Here is a 21,952-nt window from a genome sequence, read left to right on the forward strand (position 1 = left end):
GCCGTGGCGGAGATCTTTGTGGGCTATACTCGGCCTTGTCTCAGGATGGTAAGTTGGTGATTGAAGATATCCCTCTAGTGGTGTGGGGGCTGTGCTTTGGCAAAGTGGGTGGGGTTATATCCTTCCTGTTTGGCCCTGTCTGGGGGTATCATCAGATGGGCCACAGTGTCTCCAGACCCCGCCTGTCTCAGTCTCCAGTATTTATGTTGGAGTAGTTTGTGTCGGGGGCTAGGGTAAGTTTGCTATATCTGGAGTACTTCTCCCGTCTTATCCGGTGTCCTGTGTGAATTTAAGTATGCTCTCTCTAACTCTCTCGGAGGACCTGAGCCCAAGGACCATGCCTCAGGACTACCTGGCATGATGACTCCTTGCTGTCCCCAGTCCACCTGGCCGTGCTGCTGCTCCAGTTTCAACTGTTCTGCCTGAGGCTATGGAATCCTGACCTGTTCACCGGACGTGCTACCTGTCCCAGACCTGCTGTTTTCAACTCTCTAGAGACAGCAAGAGTGGTAGAGATACTCTTAATGATCGGTTATGAAAAGCCAACTGACATTTACTCCTGATGTGCTGACTTGCTGCACCCTCGACAACTACGGTGATTATTATTTTTTGACCATGCTGGTCATTTATGAACATTTGAACATCTTGGCCATGTTCTGTTATAATCTCCACCCGGCACAGACAGAAGAGAACTGGCCACCCCTCATAGCCTGGTTCCTCTCTAGGTTTCTTCCTAGGTTTGGGCCTTTCTAGAGAGTTTTGTTTGGGGTTTTAGGCTGGGTTTCTGTACAGCACTTTGAGATATCAGCTGATGTACGAAGGGCTATATAAATAAATTTGATTTGATTTGACAGAGGGGATCAAGCTGATTCTATACCATTTTACAGAGGCCAGATCATGAAGGAAGGCTTGCTCATTAAAAGTTTTTTAGCAAGCATTTATGACCAATCAGGACAGGTCATTTCACTGAGCAGCCATTACGAACACAGGTTGTAAAACAGTGAGGCCATTACAGAAAACACCAGACTGATAGCAATCAGGATTATTTGTGAGGATAAAAGAGGAGAGTAGCCTGTTCTGGTTGTTTGGAGTCATACCTTGTGGGATTGATGATAATCTGAGAAAGATTTAGGGAGTCCCATTGCTTTAGGACTTGGTCAGGCAGTTTAAACATGTCCCAGTTTAGGTCACCAAGCAGGACAAATTCAGACTTAGTGTAAGGGGCCAGGAGAGAGCTTAGGGCAGATAGGGTACAGGCCAGTGCTGATGGAGGACAATAGCATCCAGCAACAGTCAACAAAGAGCGATTTGAAAGTTTAATGCTAAAAACCAGCAAATCAAGTTGTTTGGGGACAGACTTGGTGGAGACAACCTGATCACTGAAGGTGATCCTTGGTAAAGCCACTCCACCACAAGATCTGTCTTGAAGAAAATGGTTATAACCAGAAAGGTTAACATCAGTATTCAAAACACTATTTCTTAACCACGTCTCAGTAATGACCAACACATCTGGATTGGAGCTGTGAACCCACTTTTAATTGATCCATTTTAGGTAATATGCTTCTAGTGTCAACGTGCAGAAAACCCAGGCTTTTACAAAAGCAGAAATCAGTGAAGCAGACAGCCCCAAATCTGACCTGTGCTCTAGCAAACAGTAGATGGGTCAGGGTGTACATGCACATTTCCAGATATCATCAACAGTAATACAATCAAGGCACGCCAGAGGACAAGGAGAGCTCTGCAGTGCTGATTTATGACATCTGAATGTGCATCAGGTGGCAACAAGATCATATATTTGCATATAGCCTATGAATGGTCTATATCAGGGGTTTGTTAAACTTTTTCAGCTGGAGACCCAAATTAGAAATTGACCGTCCTCCCGTGACCCAAATCATGATTCAAATGAAGAAGAAACAGTGCGCGATTATATACATTTCATGTCTCACATGCCCAGGGCCCACTTTGGATCCCGAGCCATAGTTTAAGAAACCCTGGTCTATATTATCAGATGTGTCATTAGCAATGTGTTTTTGTCATATGATTGTGTTTGGCATTTTGTGTTTTCAGTGCTAAACCTTAACGATTGATTGTCCCCTTGTCCGGGACAAGGACAAAAAACGCTGCATAGATTTAAGTTGTTTATGCGGACAAGTAAAAAAAAAAATTAAAATCACAATATCAAACAATTACTCGGATCAGAAATTAGAGCAGAATGTCCAACGGATCAGAGTACGTGAGCGGAGTTGTGGAGCGGTGCTCCCTCCACGTCCTTTCCAAACTGCCTCTCCAAATTGGTTCCATTCATTAAAATCACTATTTAACCAACAAACATCTATAGATGTGACTACCTGGACCTACAGTACCATTTATCCAACAGACATTATCAAACAAATCAAGCATTTCTGTGGAACTGCGATTCCTGGGAGTGCATTCTGATGAAGATCATCAAAAGGTAAGGGAATATTTATAATGTCATTTCTGATTTCTGTTGACTCCAACATGGCGGAAAATTGTATTTGTTTTCTGAGCGCCGTCTCAGATTATTGCATGGTTTGCTTTTTCCGTAAAGTTTTTTTGAAATCTGACACAGCGTTTGCATTAAGGAGAGGTATATCTATATTTCCATATTTAACACTTGAATTTTCATTGTCATTTATAATGAGGATTTCTGTAATGATGTGGCTCTCTGCAATATCACCGGATGTTTTTGGAACTAGTGAACGTAACGCGCCAATGTATACTCTGATTTTTTTATATAAATATGAACTTTATCAAACATACATGTATTGTGTAACATGAAGTCCTATGAGTGTCATCTGATGAAGATCATCCAAGGTCAGTGATTAATTTTTTCTCTATTTGTGCTTTTTGTGACTCTTTGGCTTGAAAAATGGCTGAGTTTTTCTTTGGCTTGTTGGTGACCTAACAATTATTTGTGTTGCTTTCACTGTAAAGCCTATTTGAAAATCAGACACTGTGGTGGGATTAACAACAAGATTACCTTTAAAACGGTATAAAATACATGTATGTTTGAGGAATTTTAATTATGAGATCTCTGTTGTTTTGAATTTGGCGCCCTGCACTTTCACTGGCTGTTGTCATATCGATCCCGTTAACGGGATTGCAGCCCTAAGAAGTTAACTGTGCAACCAGGGGGTGATATCTTATATATATATATATAAATAAAACTATAGACCACCTTTACTCCACACACAGACGGGTACAAAGCTCTCCCTCGCCCTCCATTTGGAAAATCTGACCATAATTCTATCCTACTGATTCCCGCTTACAAGCCAAAACTAAAGCAGGAAGAACCAGTGACTCGGTCAATAAAGAACTGGTCAGATGACGCAGATGCTAAGCTACAGGACTGTTTTGCTAGCACAGGCCTGGAATATGTTCTGGGATTCTTCCAGGGCATTGAGGAGTACATCACATCAGTCACTGGCTTCATCAATAAGTGCCACGATGACGTCGTCCCCACACTGACCATACATACACTGCTCAAAAAAATAAAGGGAACACTTAAAACACAATGTAACTCCAAGTCAATCACACTTCTGTGAAATCAAACTGTCCACTTAGAAAGCAACACTGATTGACAATTAATTTCACATGCTGTTGTGCAAATGGAATAGACAACAGGTGGAAATTATAGGCAATTAGCAAGACACCCCCAATAAAGGAGTGGTTCTGCAGGTGGTACCACAGACCACTTCTCAGTTCCTATGCTTCCTGGCTGATGTTTTGGTCACTTTTGAATGCTAGCGGTGCTTTCACTCTAGTGGTAGCATGAGACGGAGTCTACAACCCACACAAGTGGCTCAGGTAGTGCAGCTCATCCAGGAAGGCACATCAATGCGAGCTGTGGCAAGAAGGTTTGCTGTGTCTGTCAGCGTAGTGTCTAGAGCATGGAGGCGCTACCAGGAGACAGGCCAGTACATCAGGAGACGTGGAGGAGGCCGTAGGAGGGCAACAACCCAGCAGCAGGACCGCTACCTCCGCCTTTGTGCAAGGAGGAGCAGGAGGAGCACTGCCAGAGCCCTGCAAAATGACCTCCAGCAGGCCACAAATGTGCATGTGTCTGCTCAAACGGTCAGAAACAGACTCCATGAGGGTGGTATGAGGGCCCGACGTCCACAGGTGGGGGTTGTGCTTACAGCCCAACACCGTGCAGGACGTTTGGCATTTGCCAGAGAACACCAAGATTGGCAAATTCGCCACTGGCGCCCTGTGCTCTTCACAGATGAAAGCAGGTTCACACTGAGCACATGTGACAGACGTGACAGAGTCTGGAGACGTTCTGCTGCCTGCAACATCCTCCAGCATGACCGGTTTGGCGGTGGGTCAGTCATGGTGTGGGGTGGCATTTCTTTGGGGGGCCACACAGCCCTCCATGTGCTCGCCAGAGGTAGCCTGACTGCCATTAGGTATCAAGATGAGATCCTCAGACCCTTTGTGAGACCATACGCTGGTGCGGTTGGCCCTGGGTTCCTCCTAATGCAAGACAATACTAGACCTCATGTGGCTGGAGTGTGTCAGCAGTTCCTGCAAGAGGAAGGCATTGATGCTATGGACTTCCCCAGACCTGAATCCAATTGAGCACATCTGGGACATCATGTCTCGCTCCATCCACCAACGCCACGTTGCACCACAGACTGTCCAGGAGTTGGCGGATGCTTTAGTCCAGGTCTGGGAGGAGATCCCTCAGGAGACCATCCGCCACCTCATCAGGAGCATGCCTAGGCGTTGTAGGGAGGTCATACAAGCACGTGGAGGCCACACACACTACTGAGCCTCATTTTGACTTGTTTTAAGGACACTGCCTGGTATGGAAACTGCTCGGCCTCCGACCGCAAGACACTACAGAGGGTAGTGTGTACTGCCCAGTACATCACTGGGGCCAAGCTTCCTGCCACCCAGGACCTCTATGCCAGGCAGTGTCAGAGGAAGTCTTTAAAAATTGTCGAAGACTCCAGCCACCCTAGTCATAGACTGTTCTCTGCTACCGCACGGCAAGCGGTACCGGAATGCCAAGTCTAGGTCCAAGAGGCTTCTTAACAGCTTCTACCCCCAAGCCATAAGACTACTGAACAGCTAATCAAATGGCGACCCTGATTATTTACATTGTCCCCCCACCCCCATTTTTACGCTACCCCCCCCCCCCACTTTTACGCTGCTGCTACTTCGTTTATTTATATTATCTAGTCACCAACTCTACCCACATGTACATATTACCTTGACTAACCTGTGCCCCGCACACCGACTCTGTGCCAGTACCACCTTAAAATAGCCTCGCTACCTATGTATGTTGTTGTTGAACGCCGAAACTGAAACCTGTCGAACTGACCGCTGAAACTTGAACTAAAGACATCGGTTTAAAAGCTGACTGTTTTATATACTTTTATTTTGAATCCTGCGTCTCTGTTGGGCTAAATTGCTGTGAGCGCTGCCATCTGTCCCGGGATCCTGCCAGATTCCATATAGGGGGAGAGACGCGAAAGCCCAGCTAGCCTAGCTGGCTCAGCTGTCTCAAATGGAGGCTGCTATTGAACGTTTCAAATGTTGCAGGAGCTGCGTTTACTTTGCCTTGTTCAGGGACAATGTGGACCGCGTTGACTTTCAATGTAGCAAGTGCTTGCTTGTGGAGGACTATAGGAGCGAAGTAGCGACTCTTAGCAAGCAAGTACAAAACTGCATAAGCTACTGGGGAACCCACCTAATTTTTATTCCACCCCAGTAGCTGGACGCCGCTCTCCACAGTCGACTGGCCGGTGCTAGGCAGGGTTCCATCCTCGAAGGGGTCCCTCCATTCCCTGGAGAACGGAGTTGATCTCGACCCAACCGACCAGCCATGGAGGTTCGTCACTCGCCGTGGAAGTCGAAGGTGGTGTCCTCTGGCAACAGGGGTCTCCATGGAGATGTTGAGCCTGGATCTGACAGACCAGAAACAGCTTTGCCACCCTGGATCCAGAGGTTCCGGCGCCTTCGTCTGTGGTGGCTTCCCAATCAAGATCGGATCCGGAGGTACCTGCGACTTCGTCCTCGGCTCTGTCTCCCTCTCCGGTGGCATCTACCTCGGGTTCTGATCCTTAGAGCTCCCAGCCTCACCAGACCATGAGGCAGCCTGAGACCGGCCCATTCAACATCACCAGTTGTCATCATAGGCAGCTCTACGGTGAGAAACATCTCGGTCCCCAAGGCAAAAAACCTGTGCTACCCAGGAGCACAAGTACAGGACATAACAAGGTTGCTTCCGACTGTTCTACCACATATGCCCGGGAGCTGACACTGTCGTAGTCCATGTGGGGTAAAACTACATCAGGAGGGCTAGCTCAGAACATTTGAAAATGTATTTAACTGATTTCAGCATTAAAATACTCCAAAAAAACTGCCAATAATTTCAGGTCCAGTACCATCGTTGGGCCGCGGGTGTGAAAGATTCAGCAGACTGCTGGCATTACACATCTGGCTAAAATACTACTGTAGCTCTGCTGGAGTCACTTTTAATGCTAACTTTGACACCTTCTGGAAACAGAAGATAATAACAGGAATGACGGAGTCCATCCAAATAATCTTGGTTCCTGGACTCTGTCCACGCATTTCAAGGCTGCATTGAAAAATGACTGGTAAATGATCCAAGACCAGCTCATTGTGACAATGAGTTGTCATAATGCTGCAGCAAATGTACATGATCTTAGGTGCATTGGCAAACACAATGTAAATAATTTAATTTATGTACCCCTAATACAGTGAGGGGAAAAAATAATTTGATCCCCTGCTGATTTTGTACGTTTGCCCACTGACAAAGAAATGATCAGTCTACAATTTTAATGGTAAGTTTATTTGAACATGGATAGACAGAATAACAACAAAAAAATCCTGAAAAACACATCTCAAAAATGTTATAAATTGATTTGCATTTTAATGAGGGAAATAAGTATTTGATCCCTCTGCAAAAATGTACTTAGTACTTGGTGGCAAAACCCTTGTTGGAAATCCCAGAGGTCAGACATTTATTGTAGTTGGCCACCAAGTTTGCACACATCTCAGGAGGGATTTTGTCCTACTCCTCTTTGCAGATATTCTCCAAGTCATTAAGGTTTCAAGGCTGATGTTTGGCAACTCAAACCTTCAGCTCCCTCCACAGATTTACTATGGGATTAATGTCTGGAGACTGGCTAGGCCACTCGAGGACCTTAAAATGTGCTTCTTCTTGAGCCACTCCTTTGTTGCCTTGGCCGTGTGTTTTGGGTCATTGTCATGCTGGAATACCCATCCAAGACCCATTTTCAATGCCCTGGCTGAGGGAAGGAGGTTCTCACCCAAGATTTGACGGTACATGGCCCCGTCCATTGTCCCTTTGATGCGGTGAAGTTTTCCTGTCCCCTTAGCAGAAAAACACCCCCAAAGCATAATGTTTCCACCTCCATGTTTGACGGTGGGGATGGTGTTCTTGGGGTCATAGGCAGCATTCCTCCTCCTCCAACACGGCGAGTTGAGTTGATGCAAAAAAGCTCCATTTTGGTCTCAACTGACCACAACACTTTCACCCAGTTTGCCAATGAACATCTGAATTATTCAGAGGACAACTTCAGACGGGCATGTATATGTGCTTTCTTGAGCAGGGGGACTGCAGGATTTCAGTCTTTCACGGTGTAGTGTGTCACCAATTGTTTTCTTGGTGACTATGGTCCCAGCTGCCTTGAGATCATTGACAAGATCCTCCCGTGTAGTTCTGGGCTGATTCCTCACCGTTCTCATGATCATTGCAACTCCACAAGGTGAGATCTTGCATCGAGCCCCAGGCCGATGGAGATTGACAGTTCTTTAGGGTTTCTTCCATTTGCGAATAATCGCACCAACTGTTGTCACCTTCTCACCAAGCTGCTTGGCGATGGTCTTGTAGCCCATTCCAGCCTTGTGTAGGTCTACAATCTTGTCCCTGACATCCTTGGAGAGCTCTTTGGTCTTGGCCATGGTGGAGAGTTTGGAATCTGATTGATTGATTGCTTCTGTGGACAGGTGTCTTTTATACAGGTAACAAACTGAGATTAGGAACACTCCCTTTAAGAGTGTGCTCCTAATCTCAGCTCGTCACCTGTATAAAAAGAGGATTTCTGGGAGCCAGAAATCTTTCTGATTGAGAGGGGGTCAAATACTTATTTCCCCTCATTAAAATGCAAATAAATGTATAACATTTCTGGATTTTTTTGTTAAGACAATGACTAAAAACAGTTAAAACCCAGCGGATTTATGGGTAAATGAAAAATTGTATAGTTGAGAGGGATGAGGCAAATGGAATGGCAAATCAGTCTGGCAAATGTATTGCAAATTGAGAAATCATTAATTGAATCAGACGGCTCATTCATCACGAAAACAACTGATATTTCCAACTACTTTAATGATTTTTTCATTGGCAAGATTAGCAAACTTAGGCATGACATGCCAGCAACAAGCACTGACACCACATCCAAGTAAATCTGACAAAATTGGGCCTCCCGGGTGGCGCAGTGGTTAAGGGCGCTGTACTGCAGCGTAAGCTGTGCCATCATAGTCCCTGGGTTCGCGCCCAGGCTCTGTCGTAACCGGCCGTGACGTCCGTGGGGCGACGCACAATTGGCCTAGCGTCGTCCGGGTTAGGAAAGGGTTGGTCGGTAGGGGTGTCCTTGTCTCATCGCGCACCAGCGGTGGGCTGGGCGCAGTGGGCGCAGGCTGGGCCAGGTGCACGGTGTTTCCTCCGGCGCATTGGTGCGGCTGGCTTCTGGGTTGGATGTGCGCTGTGTTAAGAAGCAGTGCGGCTTGGTTGGGTTGTGTATCGGAGGACGCATGACTTTCAACCTTCGTCTCCCGAGCCCATACGGGAGTTGTAGCGATGAGACAAGATAGTAGCTACTACAACAATTGGATACCATGAAATTGGGGAGAAAAAGGGGTGAAATTCAACAAATAAATACAAATAAATAAAAAATAAACATCTGACAAAATTATGAAAGACAAGCATTATAATTTTGAATTCCGTGAATTGAGTGTGGAAGAGGTGAATTTTTTGTTGTTGTCTGTCAACAATGACAAGTCACGGGTTCAGACAACTTGGATGTAAAATTACTGAGGATAATAGTGGACGATATCACCACTCCTATTTGGCAAAGAAAAAGCTAGATCTCAGACTGGACAATAAAAATTAAAGATTAAGATGGGCAAAAGAACAGACACTGGACAGAGGAACTCTGCCTAGAACGCCAGCATCCCGGAGTAGCCTCTTCACTGCTGACGTCGAGACTGGTGTTTTGGGGGTACTATTTAATGAAGCTGCCAGTTGAAGACTTGTGAGGCGTCCGTTTCTCAAACTAGACACTAATGTTCCCTGTCCTCTTGCTCAGTTGTGCACCGGGGCCTCCCACTCCTCTTTCTATTCTGGTTAGGGCCAGTTTGCGCTGTTCTGTGAAGGGAGTAGTACACAGCGCTGTACCAGATCTTCAGTTTCTTTGCAATTTCTCGCATGGAATAGCCTTCATTTCTCAGAACAAGAATAGACTGACGAGTTTCATAAGAAAGTACTTTGTTCCTTGGCCATTTTGAGCCTGTAATCGAACCCACAAATGCTGATGCTCCAGATACTCAAATAGTAAAAAGAAGGCCAGTTTTATTGCTTCTCTAAATCAGCACAACAGTTTCAGCTGTCCTAACATAATTGCAAGAGGGTTTTTGAATGATCAATTAGCCTTTTAAAATGATAAAAACTTGGATTAGCTAACACAATGTGCCATTGGAACACAGGAGTGATGGTTGCTGATAATGGGCCTCTGTAGATATCCCATTAAAAATCTGCCATTTCCAGCTACAATAGTCATTTACAACATTAACCCCTGCACACGGAACCCGCTAGCGGGCTGAAATTCCACAACATACGGTGATTGCTACATAAATAGTCATATTAAACATTAATGAAAATACAAGTGTCTCACATGTATCGAAAGAATCTTGCTAATCCAACTGCGTTGTCAGATTTAAAAAAGGATTTACTGCAAAAGAATACGATGCGATTATCTGAGCATAGAGCCCCATAAAAATAAATGAACCAGCACAGGGGTAACATAATCAAACTGCATTAAAATAAATCGTTTACCTTTGACGATCTTCGTCTGTTTGCAATTCTAATGCTCATTGTTACACAATGAATTCTCTTTTTTTTGATAAAATCCGTTTTTATAGCCTAACACGAAACATTTTGTGAACCGCTTGTGTAGTGAATTCCGGCTCATTCCATTTGACGACACATTCCAGGTAAATCACCCACACAGAACGTTTCGTTGATTGACTGTCTTTTAACCCAATGACCACTGATCGTCTTGAAATCTAGCTGGGTAGATAGCCAATGAGCTGAGCTAATACGCCATGTTTATGTGTTGCAAGACCAACCCATGTAGTAAGCTCCAGCGTAAAGAGAGTCATCCGGTATGAAAATTCTATAGCGCAAGGAGAAACACATATTACGCATTGCATTGTTTGGTGAACGCGCAGATTCAGCTGTTTATATATCAATCATTATGGCGACTAAGTCAGGGAAAGCTAAATCTAAGTCTAGATATACAGATGTACACACAACTTTAGAATAAATTGATTAGGAAGGTGAGACAGAGATTGTTGTAGGACGCTTTATTTAGCGATTGTGGAGGAATATTTTTTGAACGGGAGAGGACATCGTTTTGGACTGATAAGTTCTTATCATGCTAATGCCCTTGTTTGAAATTAATTAATAATATAAAATATTTGTGATTTTTTAAATTTATTTTAGAAGCAATATATAAACATTTAAAGTCATGAAATGTGAGATGCGTGTGTCTGCCGCCCCACCCCAACCCACATGAAATAGCCTATTTGAGGCTGTTGAGGAAAGGGCAGGACCACATCAATGGCCAAAGTGAAATGGAGACAGTAGATACAGCTGGTCTGTTGTAATATAATAGAGACAGTAGATCTAGCTGAAATGTCCTAATATAAAAGAGACAGTAGATCTAGCAGGTAATAATAATAATAATAATATATTCAAACTTCAACTGTCTATATATACACTGCTCAAAAAAATAAAGGGAACACTAAAATAACACATCCTAGATCTGAATGAATGAAATATTCTTATTAAATACTTTTTTCATTACATAGTTGAATGTGCTGACAACAAAATCACACAAAAATCATCAATGGAAATCAAATTTATCAACGCACAGAGGTCTGGATTTGGAGTAACACTCAAAATTAAAGTGGAAAACCACACTACAGGCTGATCCAACTTTGATGTAATGTCCTTAAAACAAGTCAAAATGAGGCTCAGTAGTGTGTGTGGCCACGTGCTTGTATGACCTCCCTACAACGCCTGGGCATGCTCCTGATGAGGTGGCGGATGGTCTCCTGAGGGATCTCCTCCCAGACCTGGACTAAAGCATCTGCCAACTCCTGGACAGTCTGTGGTGCATGGATGGATGGAGCGAGACATGATGTCCCAGATGTGCTCAATTGGATTCAGGTCTGGGGAACGGGCGGGCCAGTCCATAGCATCAATGCCTTCCTCTTGCAGGAACTGCTGACACACTCCAGCCACATGAGGTCTAGCATTGTCTTGCATTAGGAGGAACCCAGGGCCAACCGCACCAGCATATGGTCTCACAAAGGGTCTGAGGATCTCATCTTGGTACCTAATGGCAGTCAGGCCACCTCTGGCGAGCACATGGAGGGCTGTGCAGCTCCCCAAAAAAATGCCACCCCACACCATGACTGACCCACCGCCAAACCGGTCATGCTGGAGGATGTTGCAGGCAGCAGAACGTTCTCCACGGCGTCTCCAGACTCTGTCACGTGCTCAGTGTGAACCTGCTTTCATCTGTGAAGAGCACAGGGCGCCAGTGGCGAATTTGCCAATCTTGGTGTTCTCCGGCAAATGCCAAATGTCCTGCACGGTGTTGGGCTGTAAGCACAACCCCCACCTGTGGACGTCGGGCCCTCATACCACCCTCATGGAGTCTGTTTCTGACCATTTGAGCAGACACATGCACATTTGTGGCCTGCTGGAGGTCATTTTGCAGGGCTCTGGCAGTGCTCCTCCTTGCACAAAGGCAGCGGTCCTGCTGCTGGGTTGTTGCCCTTCTACGGCCTCCTCCAAGTCTCCTGATGTACTGGCCTGTCTCCTGGTAGAGCCTCCATGCTCTGGACACTACGCTGACAGACACAGCAAACCTTCTTGCCACAGCTCGCATTGATGTGCCATCCTGGATGTGCTGCACTACCTGAGCCACTTGTGTGGGTTGTAGACTCCGTCTCATGCTACCACTAGAGTGAAAGCACCGCCAGCATTCAAAAGTGACCAAATCATCAGCCAGGAAGCATAGGAACTGAGAAGTGGTCTGTGGTACCACCTGCAGAACCACTCCTTTATTGGGGGGTGTCTTGCTAATTGCCTATAATTTCTACCTGTTGTCTATTCCATTTGCACAACAGCATGTGAAATGTCAATCAGTGTTGCTTCCTAAGTGGACAGTTTGATTTCACAGAAGTGTGATTGACATTGTGTTGTTTAAGTGTTCCCTTTATTTTTTTGAGCAGTGTATCTGTTTATTATACCTGTTGATACAGGGCTCATATGTGAAACTATTTTAACTGAACATTTTCTTTCACAGTGACACTGACTCCGAATGGGAGTCTTATCCGGTGTCCTGTGTGAATTCAAGTACGCTCTCTCTAATTCTCTCTCTCGGAGGACCTGAGCCCTAGGACCATGCGTCAGGACTACCTGTCATGATGACTCCTTGCTGTCCCCAGTCCACCTGGCCTTTTTTATTTATTTTACCTTTATTTAACTAGGCAAGTCAGTTAAGAACAAATTCTTATTTTCAATGACGGCCTAGGAACAGGGGCAGAACGACAGATTTGTACCTTGTCAGCTCAGGGGTTTGAACTTGCAACCTTCCGGTTACTAGTCCAACGCTCCAACCACTAGGCTACCCTGCCGCTGTTCCAGTTTCAACTGTTCTGCCTGCGGCTATGGAACCCTAAACTGTTCATTTTTACTCAAGGTGCTGTCCTGTTGCACCCTCTACAACCACTGTGATCTCCATCCGGCACAGCCAGAAGAAGACTGGCCACCCCTCATAGCCTGGTTCCTCTAGGTTTCTTCCTAGGTTTTTGCCTCTAGGGAGTTTTTCCTAGCCGCCGTGCTTCTACACCTGCATTGCTTGCTGTTTGGGGTTTTAGGCTGGGGCTATATAAATAGATTTGATAGAGGACTGAGGGTCATCCAAATATTGAAAGTGTGTAAATAGTTACCCATGTTATTTTGTGGGGGGGGGGGGTTAGAATACCATTTTGGCATTTTGTATATCATTATTTGTTTAAAAATGTATAGCTTCACCAATTTGGCCACTTGGGTACATTTGGGCTACTTGTGTGGGACACCTGGGTGACTTCATGATAAATGTCATGTAGCACACTCATTTTGGAAGTTATCATTCTGAAACTTTGCACAAGTACTGTTGCCCTCTTATATTTTTCACTGAAATTGTCCCCGTCATCCTATCTGAATGTTTGTTTTATCTTGTTCATTTTAAAGATGATACAAAAATAAAAAATGTTTTTTTTTCATTGTTTTATCTAAACCAGATCTATTGTGTGTTATTCTCCTACATTCAATTCACATTTACACAAACTTCAGAGTGTTTTCTTTCAAATGGCTGTTAGATTTGGGTATGTCTTCAGGCGGAAATTGTACAAAGTAGGGGGGGAGCTGCAATTAACAATGTCTACACTGTATTTCTGATCAATTTGATGTTATTTTAAAATGGACAAAAAAAATTGCTTTTCTTTCAAAAACAAGGACATTTCTAAGTGACCCCAAACTTTTGAATGATATTGAATGTGTTTCTATGGGCTATAATAGTAAACGCTTAACCCAATATTTTATCAAATAATTTAAAATGTATTTGTTATACATAAAGGCCTCCTAAAATTCCAAATCCAATAGCTAAATAATCCATGGTATGCTAACAATTCCATATGTTAGCTGAGTACCCTACCCCCAACGGCTTAGATTTTTAGAGGTTAACATACCCAGTAGGTTAGGGCCGTAATTCCCCCATTTTCCCCAATATTGGAAGGTTAGTGTTATTAACGTACCCAGTGGGTTAGGGTAGAGTTATGGATAACGTACCCAGTGGGTTAGGGTATGGTTAGGGTTATGGTTAACATACCCAGCGGCGGCTGCAGCATGTCCCCATTCTTTTCACAGGTTCCTATAGGCTGGATGTCTGAGGAGTCGACCAGCCTCCAGAAGTCATTGGTGTTGTCACTGCCATCCAGACGAAGACGCAGACGCACACCCGTCATGCCCATCACAGTGGCGATGCACACAGAGGTGGAGTTCCGAGGGTCATGGACTTCCAGCTTCATCCCCACCTTGAAGTCATTGGAGGGAGGGACTCTGGACTGGAGAGAGACCGAAAACTCACTGCAGAGAGACAGTATACTGTCTCTTAGCCTTCTCTGCTGTCACTGAACTCACACTGTCTGAAGAAGCTAGGTGAAAGCCGGGGTAGATGGACACATACCGGTCTGAAGAAGCTAGGTGGACCCGGGGTAGGTGGACACATACCTGTCTGAAGAAGCTAGGTGGACCCGGGGTAGGTGGACACATACCTGTCTGAAGAAGCTAGGTGGACCCGGGGTAGATGGACACATACCTGTCTGAAGAAGCTAGGTGGAGCCGGGGAAGATGATGTTTCCTTCAGGTACTCCTCCCAACTGAACGACTCTGAGACAGAAACATGAAAGGGTTAGTAGTCCTGACAGACCTACATGCATATACTGATGTAACAGGTATAAAAAAAGACACTAAAAATTACATTTAATAAAACAAAGTTACTTTGCAGTTAGAGCAAATGTTATCCTAGGAACAACACGTTCAAACTTTTAAAATAGTAAAAGCTAGGGGTCATCTCTCCTAGGAGTCTAAAGTTACCTTTAGCAGCAGTGGGACCTGGAGGAAGGAGACTTCCTGCTTTCTCCTTCTGATCTGAAAACACAAACGCATCAACACTGACCACGCCCGTGTTCATAACCAGGTGGAAAGATGGTATTTACCACACATGACTTGGAAAATCCACTTGAACGGCCCGCCAAGTGGTAATTACTAGTGGGAAACTCATCTACCACCCCTGAGCTCCGACTTATCCCACATGCTGACCTCCGCTTGCTTGCCATTAGCCAATCTGCGTTTCTCAACGAGTTTAATGCAAGTGAATGCATCCACCTCGTATAACTACTTTACAAATGGAAATGATCACCTTCCCACTTGGTTATGAACACAGCATTAGGCCATTTGATACAATCTTCAACCTAGCTTTTAGCCATCTAGCGAATGTTAACTGCTCTGTGTAAGTTGACTTGCTAGCAAGTAAGAGAAAAAAAGTGTAAGTAACTAAACATGTTTTATTATCACCTAAAACAATGTCACTCCTGTCTTGAATAAAAAGGTTATATTTTGCAATCTCCCAAAATAAATGTTATCTGACGAAAGAAGGCTCTCCTCCATCTTGCGGTATAAACACTACTCATGTCGGACCAGTAAGACTGCTGGAAAATGAGGTACATCAGAATTCCATCCATTTGTGAACCCGGCAATAGAATATTGAAACGAGAAATACAATGGCATATTAAATAAATAGGCTGCAGTGTACTTGCTCATGTTTCCTTACCTTTGACTGATGTCCTGCCCATGATGGCTCCTGGGTAATGTGGTTATTCTACAAGGCAATGGGAATGACAGGCAGGTGGTCCACCCAGTGTGCAACTATGGCCCTGTAGTACTGACCTGGAACAGAAAAGACTGATCGTATAAGGTTATAAAATATCAAGGATGTATCCTCAGTCGCAGCAGGTATCATCTGTAGCAGCAGGTATCATCTGTAGCAGCAGGTATCCAATAAGGTAGAAGTTGTCAATAGCAGCAAATATCCTATAAGGTAGCAAGTAGGTGGTGGTGAGAGCCCTGGCGGAGATTTGCCAGGAAAATAACCTTTCCATCAACGTCAAGAAAACGAAAGAGCTGATTGTGGATTTCAGGAGACAGCCGAGGGAGCACACACCATCCATGGGACCACAGTGGAGAAGGTGAAAAGCTTCAAGTTCCTCATCAATCACATCACTAGCAATCTGAAATGGTCCACCGACACAGCCAGTGTGATGAAGGAGGCTCAAGAAATTCAGCTTGGCCCCTAAAACCCTCATTAACTTTTACAGATGCACCACTGAGAGCATCCTGTCGGGCTGTATCACCACCTGGTACGGCAACTGCACCGCCCTCAACCGCAGGGCTCTCCTGAGGGTGGTGCAGTCTGCCCAACACATCACTGGAGGCAAACTGCCTACCCTCCAGGACAAACAGCACCCAATGTCACAGGAAGGCCAAAAAGATAATCAAGGACAACAACCACCTGAGCCACGGCCTGTTCACCCCATGACCATCCAGAAGGCGAGGTCAGTACAGGTGCATCAAAGCTGGGACCGAGACACTGAAAAACAGCTTCTATCTCAAGGCCATCAGACTGTTAAATAGCCATCACTAGCCGGCCTCCACCCAGTACCCTGCCCTGAACTTAGTCACTGTCACTAGCCGGCTACAACCCGGTTACTCAACCCTGCACCTTTGACATGGAATCACTGGGCACTTTAAAGATGTTTACATGAAATTTGTAAAACAGTATATGTATATACACTGCATTATAGTCAATGCCACCGACATTGCTCATCCTGATATTTATATATTTCTTAATTATTTTACTTTGAGGTGTGTATTGTTGTGACTTGTTAGATATTACTGCACTGTTGGAGCTAGGAACACAAGCATTTAGTTAGATACTACTGTACTGTTGTAGCTAGAAACACAAGCATTTAGTTAGATACTACTGCACTTTTGGAGCTAGGAACAAGCATTTAGTTAGATACTACTGCACTGTTGGAGCTAGGAACAAGCATTTAGTTAGATACTACTGCACTTTTGGAGCTAGGAACACAAGCATTTAGTTAGATACTACTGCACTGTTGGAGCTAGGAACAAGCATTTAGTTAGATACTACTGCACTTTTGGAGCTAGGAACACAAGCATTTAGTTAGATACTACTGCACTGCTGGAGATGGGAACACAAGCATTTAGATAGATATTACTGCACTGCTGGAGCTAGGAACACAAGCGTTTCGCTACACATACAATAACATCTGCTAAATATGTGTATGTGACAAAATGTAAGGTAGCGGTTATCTTTTTAGTAGCAGGTATCCTATAAGGTCGCAGTAATCCTATAAGGAAGCAGGTATCCTATGAGGTAGGATGTATCCTACAAGGTAGCAGGTATCTCTGTAGTAACAGGTTTCCTAAAAGGTAGCAGGAATCCCTTTAGTAGTAGGTATCATACATTTAGTAGCAGGTATCGTAGAAGGTTATCCTACAAGGTAGGAGGTATCGTTGCAGTAGCATGTATCCTGGGCGATATTTATCGTGTGACGATAGAAAAACATCTATCGCTTCATATTATGCCCTATAATTTATTTAGTTGTGTAGCAAACCACATTCTTTACGGCAATATTGTGTAGAAGGAAATTTGCAACAAACGTGGAGGAGAGTGAATGTGACACAGAGCACGGAGCTCATACCTAAAAAGAGGAGCTACTTCGGTCTCATGGACGTGGTTTGGGAATGAAACTTCTGACACGGACCAGAAAAAAGTCCTCTGCAAAATAGGCAGCAGGCCGGTCCTGAGGCTCAAACACCACTAACCTCTTACCACCTTGGTCAAGAATCATGTGAAACAGTACAGGGAGAGTCTACGGATGAGACCCAAAACAGTAAAGTCGAGTGCTCAAAACAAATCCGACTCAGATGTTGCAAGAGAGGTTTCCTCGCGGCACACCATATGGCAAAGAATCACGAAGATGGAAGGAGATAACAGCTGCTGTTACAACTTACATCTGCAAAGACATGGCCCCAATTTACATACTCGAGAAACGGGGGCTTCGTGAGTTGGTGCTAACACTTGACCCAAGGTGCCAAATGCAAAATCATATGTGACACGTATTAACGCCAAAATAACATGCAACACAGCCAAGTCCCCAAAAACATACATACACACACACACACATACACACAGTTGAAGTTGGAAGTTTACATACACCTTTGCCAAATACATTTAAACTCAATTTTTCACAATTCCTGACATTTAATCAGAGTAAAAATTCCCTGTCTTAGGTCAGTTAGGAACAACACTTTATTTTAAGAATGTGAAATGTCAGAAAAACAGTAGAGAGAATGATTTATTTCAGCTGTTGTTTCTTTCATCACATTCCCAGTGGGTCAGAAGTTTACATACACTCAATTAGTATTTGGGAGCATTGCCTTTAAATTGTTTAACTTGGGTCAAACGTGTCGGGTAGCCGTCCACAAGATTCCCACAGTAAGTTGGGTGAATTTTGGCCCATTCCTCCTGACAGAGCTGGTGTAACTGAGTCAGGTTTGTAGGCCTCCTTGCATGCACACGCTTTTTCAGTTCTGCCCACAAATGTTCTATAGGATTGAGGTCGGGGCTTTGTGATGGCTACTCCAATACCTTGACTTTGTTGTCCTTAAGCCATTTTGCCACAACTTTGGAAGTATGCTTGGGGTGACTGTACATTTGGAAGACCCATTTGAAACTAAGCTTTAACTTCCTGACCAATGTCTTGAGATGTTGCTTCAATATATCCACATAATTGTCCTTCCTCATGATGCCATCTATTTTGTGAAGTGCACCAGTCCCTGCTGCAGCAAAGCACCCACACAACATGATGCTGCCACCCCCGTGCTCTACGGTTGGGATGGTGTTCTTCAGCTTGCAAGCCTCCCCCTTTTTCCTCTAAACATAACGGTCATTATGGCCAAACAGTTCTATTCAGACCAGAGGACATTTCTCCAAAAAGTACAATCTTTGTCCCCATGTGCAGTTGCAAACCATAGTCTGACTTTTTTATGGCAGTTTTGGAGCAGTGGCTTCTTCCTTGTTGAGCGGCATTTCAGGTTATGTTGATATAGGACTCGTTTTACTGTGGATAATATATACTTTTGTACTCGTTTCCTCCAGCATCTTCACAGGGTCCTTTGTTGTTGTTCTGGGATTGATTTGCACTTTTTGCACCAAAGTACGTTCATCTCTTGGATACAGAAGGCGTCTCCTTCCTGAGCGGTATGATGGCTGCGTGGTCCCATGGTGTTTATACTTGCGTACTATTGTTTGTGCAGGTGAATGTGGTACCTTCACGTGTTTTGAAATTGCTCCCAAGGATGAACCAGACTTGTGGAGGTCTACAATTTATTTTCTGAGGAGGTCTTGGCTGATTTATTTTGTTTTTCCCATGCTATCAAGCAAAGAGACACAGAGTTTGATGGTAGGCATTGAAATACATTCACAGGTACACCTCCAATTGACTCAAATTGTGTCAATTAGCCTATAAGAAGCTTCTAAAACCATGACAACATTTTCTGGAATTTTCCAAGCTGTTTAAAGGCAGTCAACTTAGTGTATGTAAACCTCTGAGCCACTGGAATTGTGATACAGTGAATTATAAGTGAAATAATATGTCTGTAAACAATTGTTGGAAAAATGACTTGTGTCATGCACAATGTAGATGCCCTAACCGACTTGCCAAAACTACAGTTTGTTAATTAAGTGCTTGTAAGTCAGCATGTCACGGTAAAGTCGACACTTGTTGTATTCGGCGCATGTGACAAATAAAGTTTGATTTCATTTGGCGATTTAAGTCCAGGAAGCAGCGACCCAACTTCTGTTCACCAGCATTTCAATGTCAACATACGTTAATTATTCACGAAATACGGAGTGTCGATTATCAACTGTCGTCATTTGCTGCCGTCACGGCCGGTGTGTACTAACAAAAAATGTTTACAGGTCCCTCATTTCTACCATGCACACGTCGGAATGCATTGGATGTGCCATTTTTCCGGGTATTTAACATTTTATTATACTTTTTTGTCAGTACACACCAGCCGTGACGGCAGCAAATGACGACAGTTGCTAATCGAAACCCCGTATTAGTAACGAACTTATGTTGACATTGAAATGCTGGTGAATATAAGTTGAATCGCTGCTTCCTGGACTTAAAGGAGAATCGCCATACCAAAGGCACCTGTAAAGACATAACCTGGTTCAGGTGTAGTTACCCCACTTCGGTTCTTGAGAGCTAACGTCAGTAGCTAGCAAAACAAATGAGTTAGCTAGGGCTAAAGCTAGCTTGCTACATCATCCCGGACGTTGTCTGAAGTTAGTTATCCAGTCAGGTGTGGACTGGTGCTAGGCCAATGTAGATAGTTAGATATATAAATACATGATTAATTATACCGAGTACTGGACAAACATACCTTGTTAGCTCACTAGCTAATGTCCCTAGCAGTGTTAGCTTACTAACGAGCGACCTTTTAGTTAATCTCTCTTTTTTTTCGATTCGTGAGTAATTTAATTAAAATGTTCAAACCGTGGTGGTTTTATGTTGTTTGGAATGAGAATAAATTACTTACCAGGGCAGCTTTTTAACGAAATTGATCAGAGCCCAACACTTTTCTCTAGCAGTCGTCAGCCGCCATATTTCGTAGTTGAGTCAGTGCGCATGAGCAGCAGACCGAGTCCAAACAGTTGCAAAACCAAACTTTCTATTGTATAAATTCAGGTAAGTCCTTCCCGTTTCGCCCTGTTTGCTTCCGCTTAAGAAACGTTTTACTACAGCCCCAAAGGGTGTATTCATTACGCCGATTGCGTTTACTCCAAACGGAAAACGTTTTTCAACTAAAACGAGAGTTTCTGTTGGACAATTTGGTCTAGGTCCTTCTCCGTTTAATTCCGGTTTCTTCGTTTGGTAAACTTAAACGGTAAACTGTTTCCTTTGCCAGACGTAATACACCGCAGTACTGTACCAAATAAGGTAGTATGAACATATGCACAAACTAATGATGTTAGGTTTGATACTGGAACGCCGAGGCATGTGTCGACATCGCTCCCCACTCATCCATGGACATCGAATTATGGGCGATATCAGGTCCGTCTGTTGTGGCCGCAATTTCGTCCAAAATGAGTCGTTCCAATTTGGGCTGTGTTTAGTCCGTCCGTTTTGGTTCAGCCTGACCGCGAGCTTGCTCTACTGTACTCAATGACAACATGTTATCCACGAAAATAATCATATATTGCATAGCCTATTTTGATTAAATTATGGAACTTCATGGAAATATATGTAACAGTACAATTTTTAGACCGTCCCCTCGCCCATACCCGGGCGCGAACTAGGGACCTTCTGCACACATCAACAGTCACCCTCGAGGCATCGCTCCACAAAAGCCGCGGCTCTTGCAGACCAAGGAGAACTACTACTTCAAGGTCTCAGAGCAAGTGACGTCACTGATTGAAACGCTATTTAGCGCCCACGCTAACTAAGCTAGCCGTTTCACATCCGTTACATATACACAATAAAATATTAATACAATTTTGTTTTTCGACTAATTTAGCTTGTCAAGTTGTCATCTGTTCTGACATAAGGCACAATATGACTGAACATGGGTGCCTGTAAATGTATGGGTGCACAATTTAACAATTGAATTCATAACGATTTAAATTCTATATTTTCACCACTTTTTCGTCATCTTTATTTAACCAGGTAGGCCAGTTGAGAACAAGTTCTCATTTACAACTGCCACCTGGCCAAGATCAAGCAAAGTATCTTACTACATTTGCACACACAGTATATAGATTTTTCTATTTTGTTATTGACTGTATGTTTGTTTATTCCATGTGTAACTCTGTGTTGTTGTTTGTGTGACACATGGAATAAACAAACATACAGTCAATAACAAAATAGAAAAATCTATATACTGTGT

The 21,952-nt window shown here is 44.0% G+C and overlaps 1 protein-coding gene across 5 annotated transcripts in view; it reads right to left on the bottom strand.

The window, feature by feature from the left end:
* LOC110524902 (sex comb on midleg-like protein 2) overlaps positions 1-21,419 on the bottom strand; it is a 60,964-nt gene extending 39,545 nt beyond the window's left edge. For 3 of the 5 annotated variants that reach the window (XM_036979023.1, XM_036979020.1, XM_036979019.1), the window contains exons 1-5: positions 20,606-21,419; positions 15,744-15,859; positions 15,008-15,061; positions 14,730-14,800; positions 14,241-14,475 (exon numbers count right to left, since the gene is read on the bottom strand). In XM_036979023.1, the coding sequence (XP_036834918.1) occupies positions 14,241-14,475; positions 14,730-14,800; positions 15,008-15,061; positions 15,744-15,765 (382 nt within the window). In that variant the 5' untranslated portion in view covers positions 15,766-15,859; positions 20,606-21,419. Of the gene's footprint in view, positions 1-14,240; positions 14,498-14,729; positions 14,801-15,007; positions 15,062-15,743; positions 15,860-20,605 lie in introns of those variants that run through there. The other 2 variants (XM_036979022.1, XM_036979021.1) reach the window with 2 other exon arrangements.
* Between the last annotated feature and the right edge of the window lie 533 nt (positions 21,420-21,952).

The sequence above is a fragment of the Oncorhynchus mykiss genome, chromosome 5 (genome assembly GCF_013265735.2).
Source record: "Oncorhynchus mykiss isolate Arlee chromosome 5, USDA_OmykA_1.1, whole genome shotgun sequence".
NCBI lineage: Eukaryota > Metazoa > Chordata > Actinopteri > Salmoniformes > Salmonidae > Oncorhynchus > Oncorhynchus mykiss.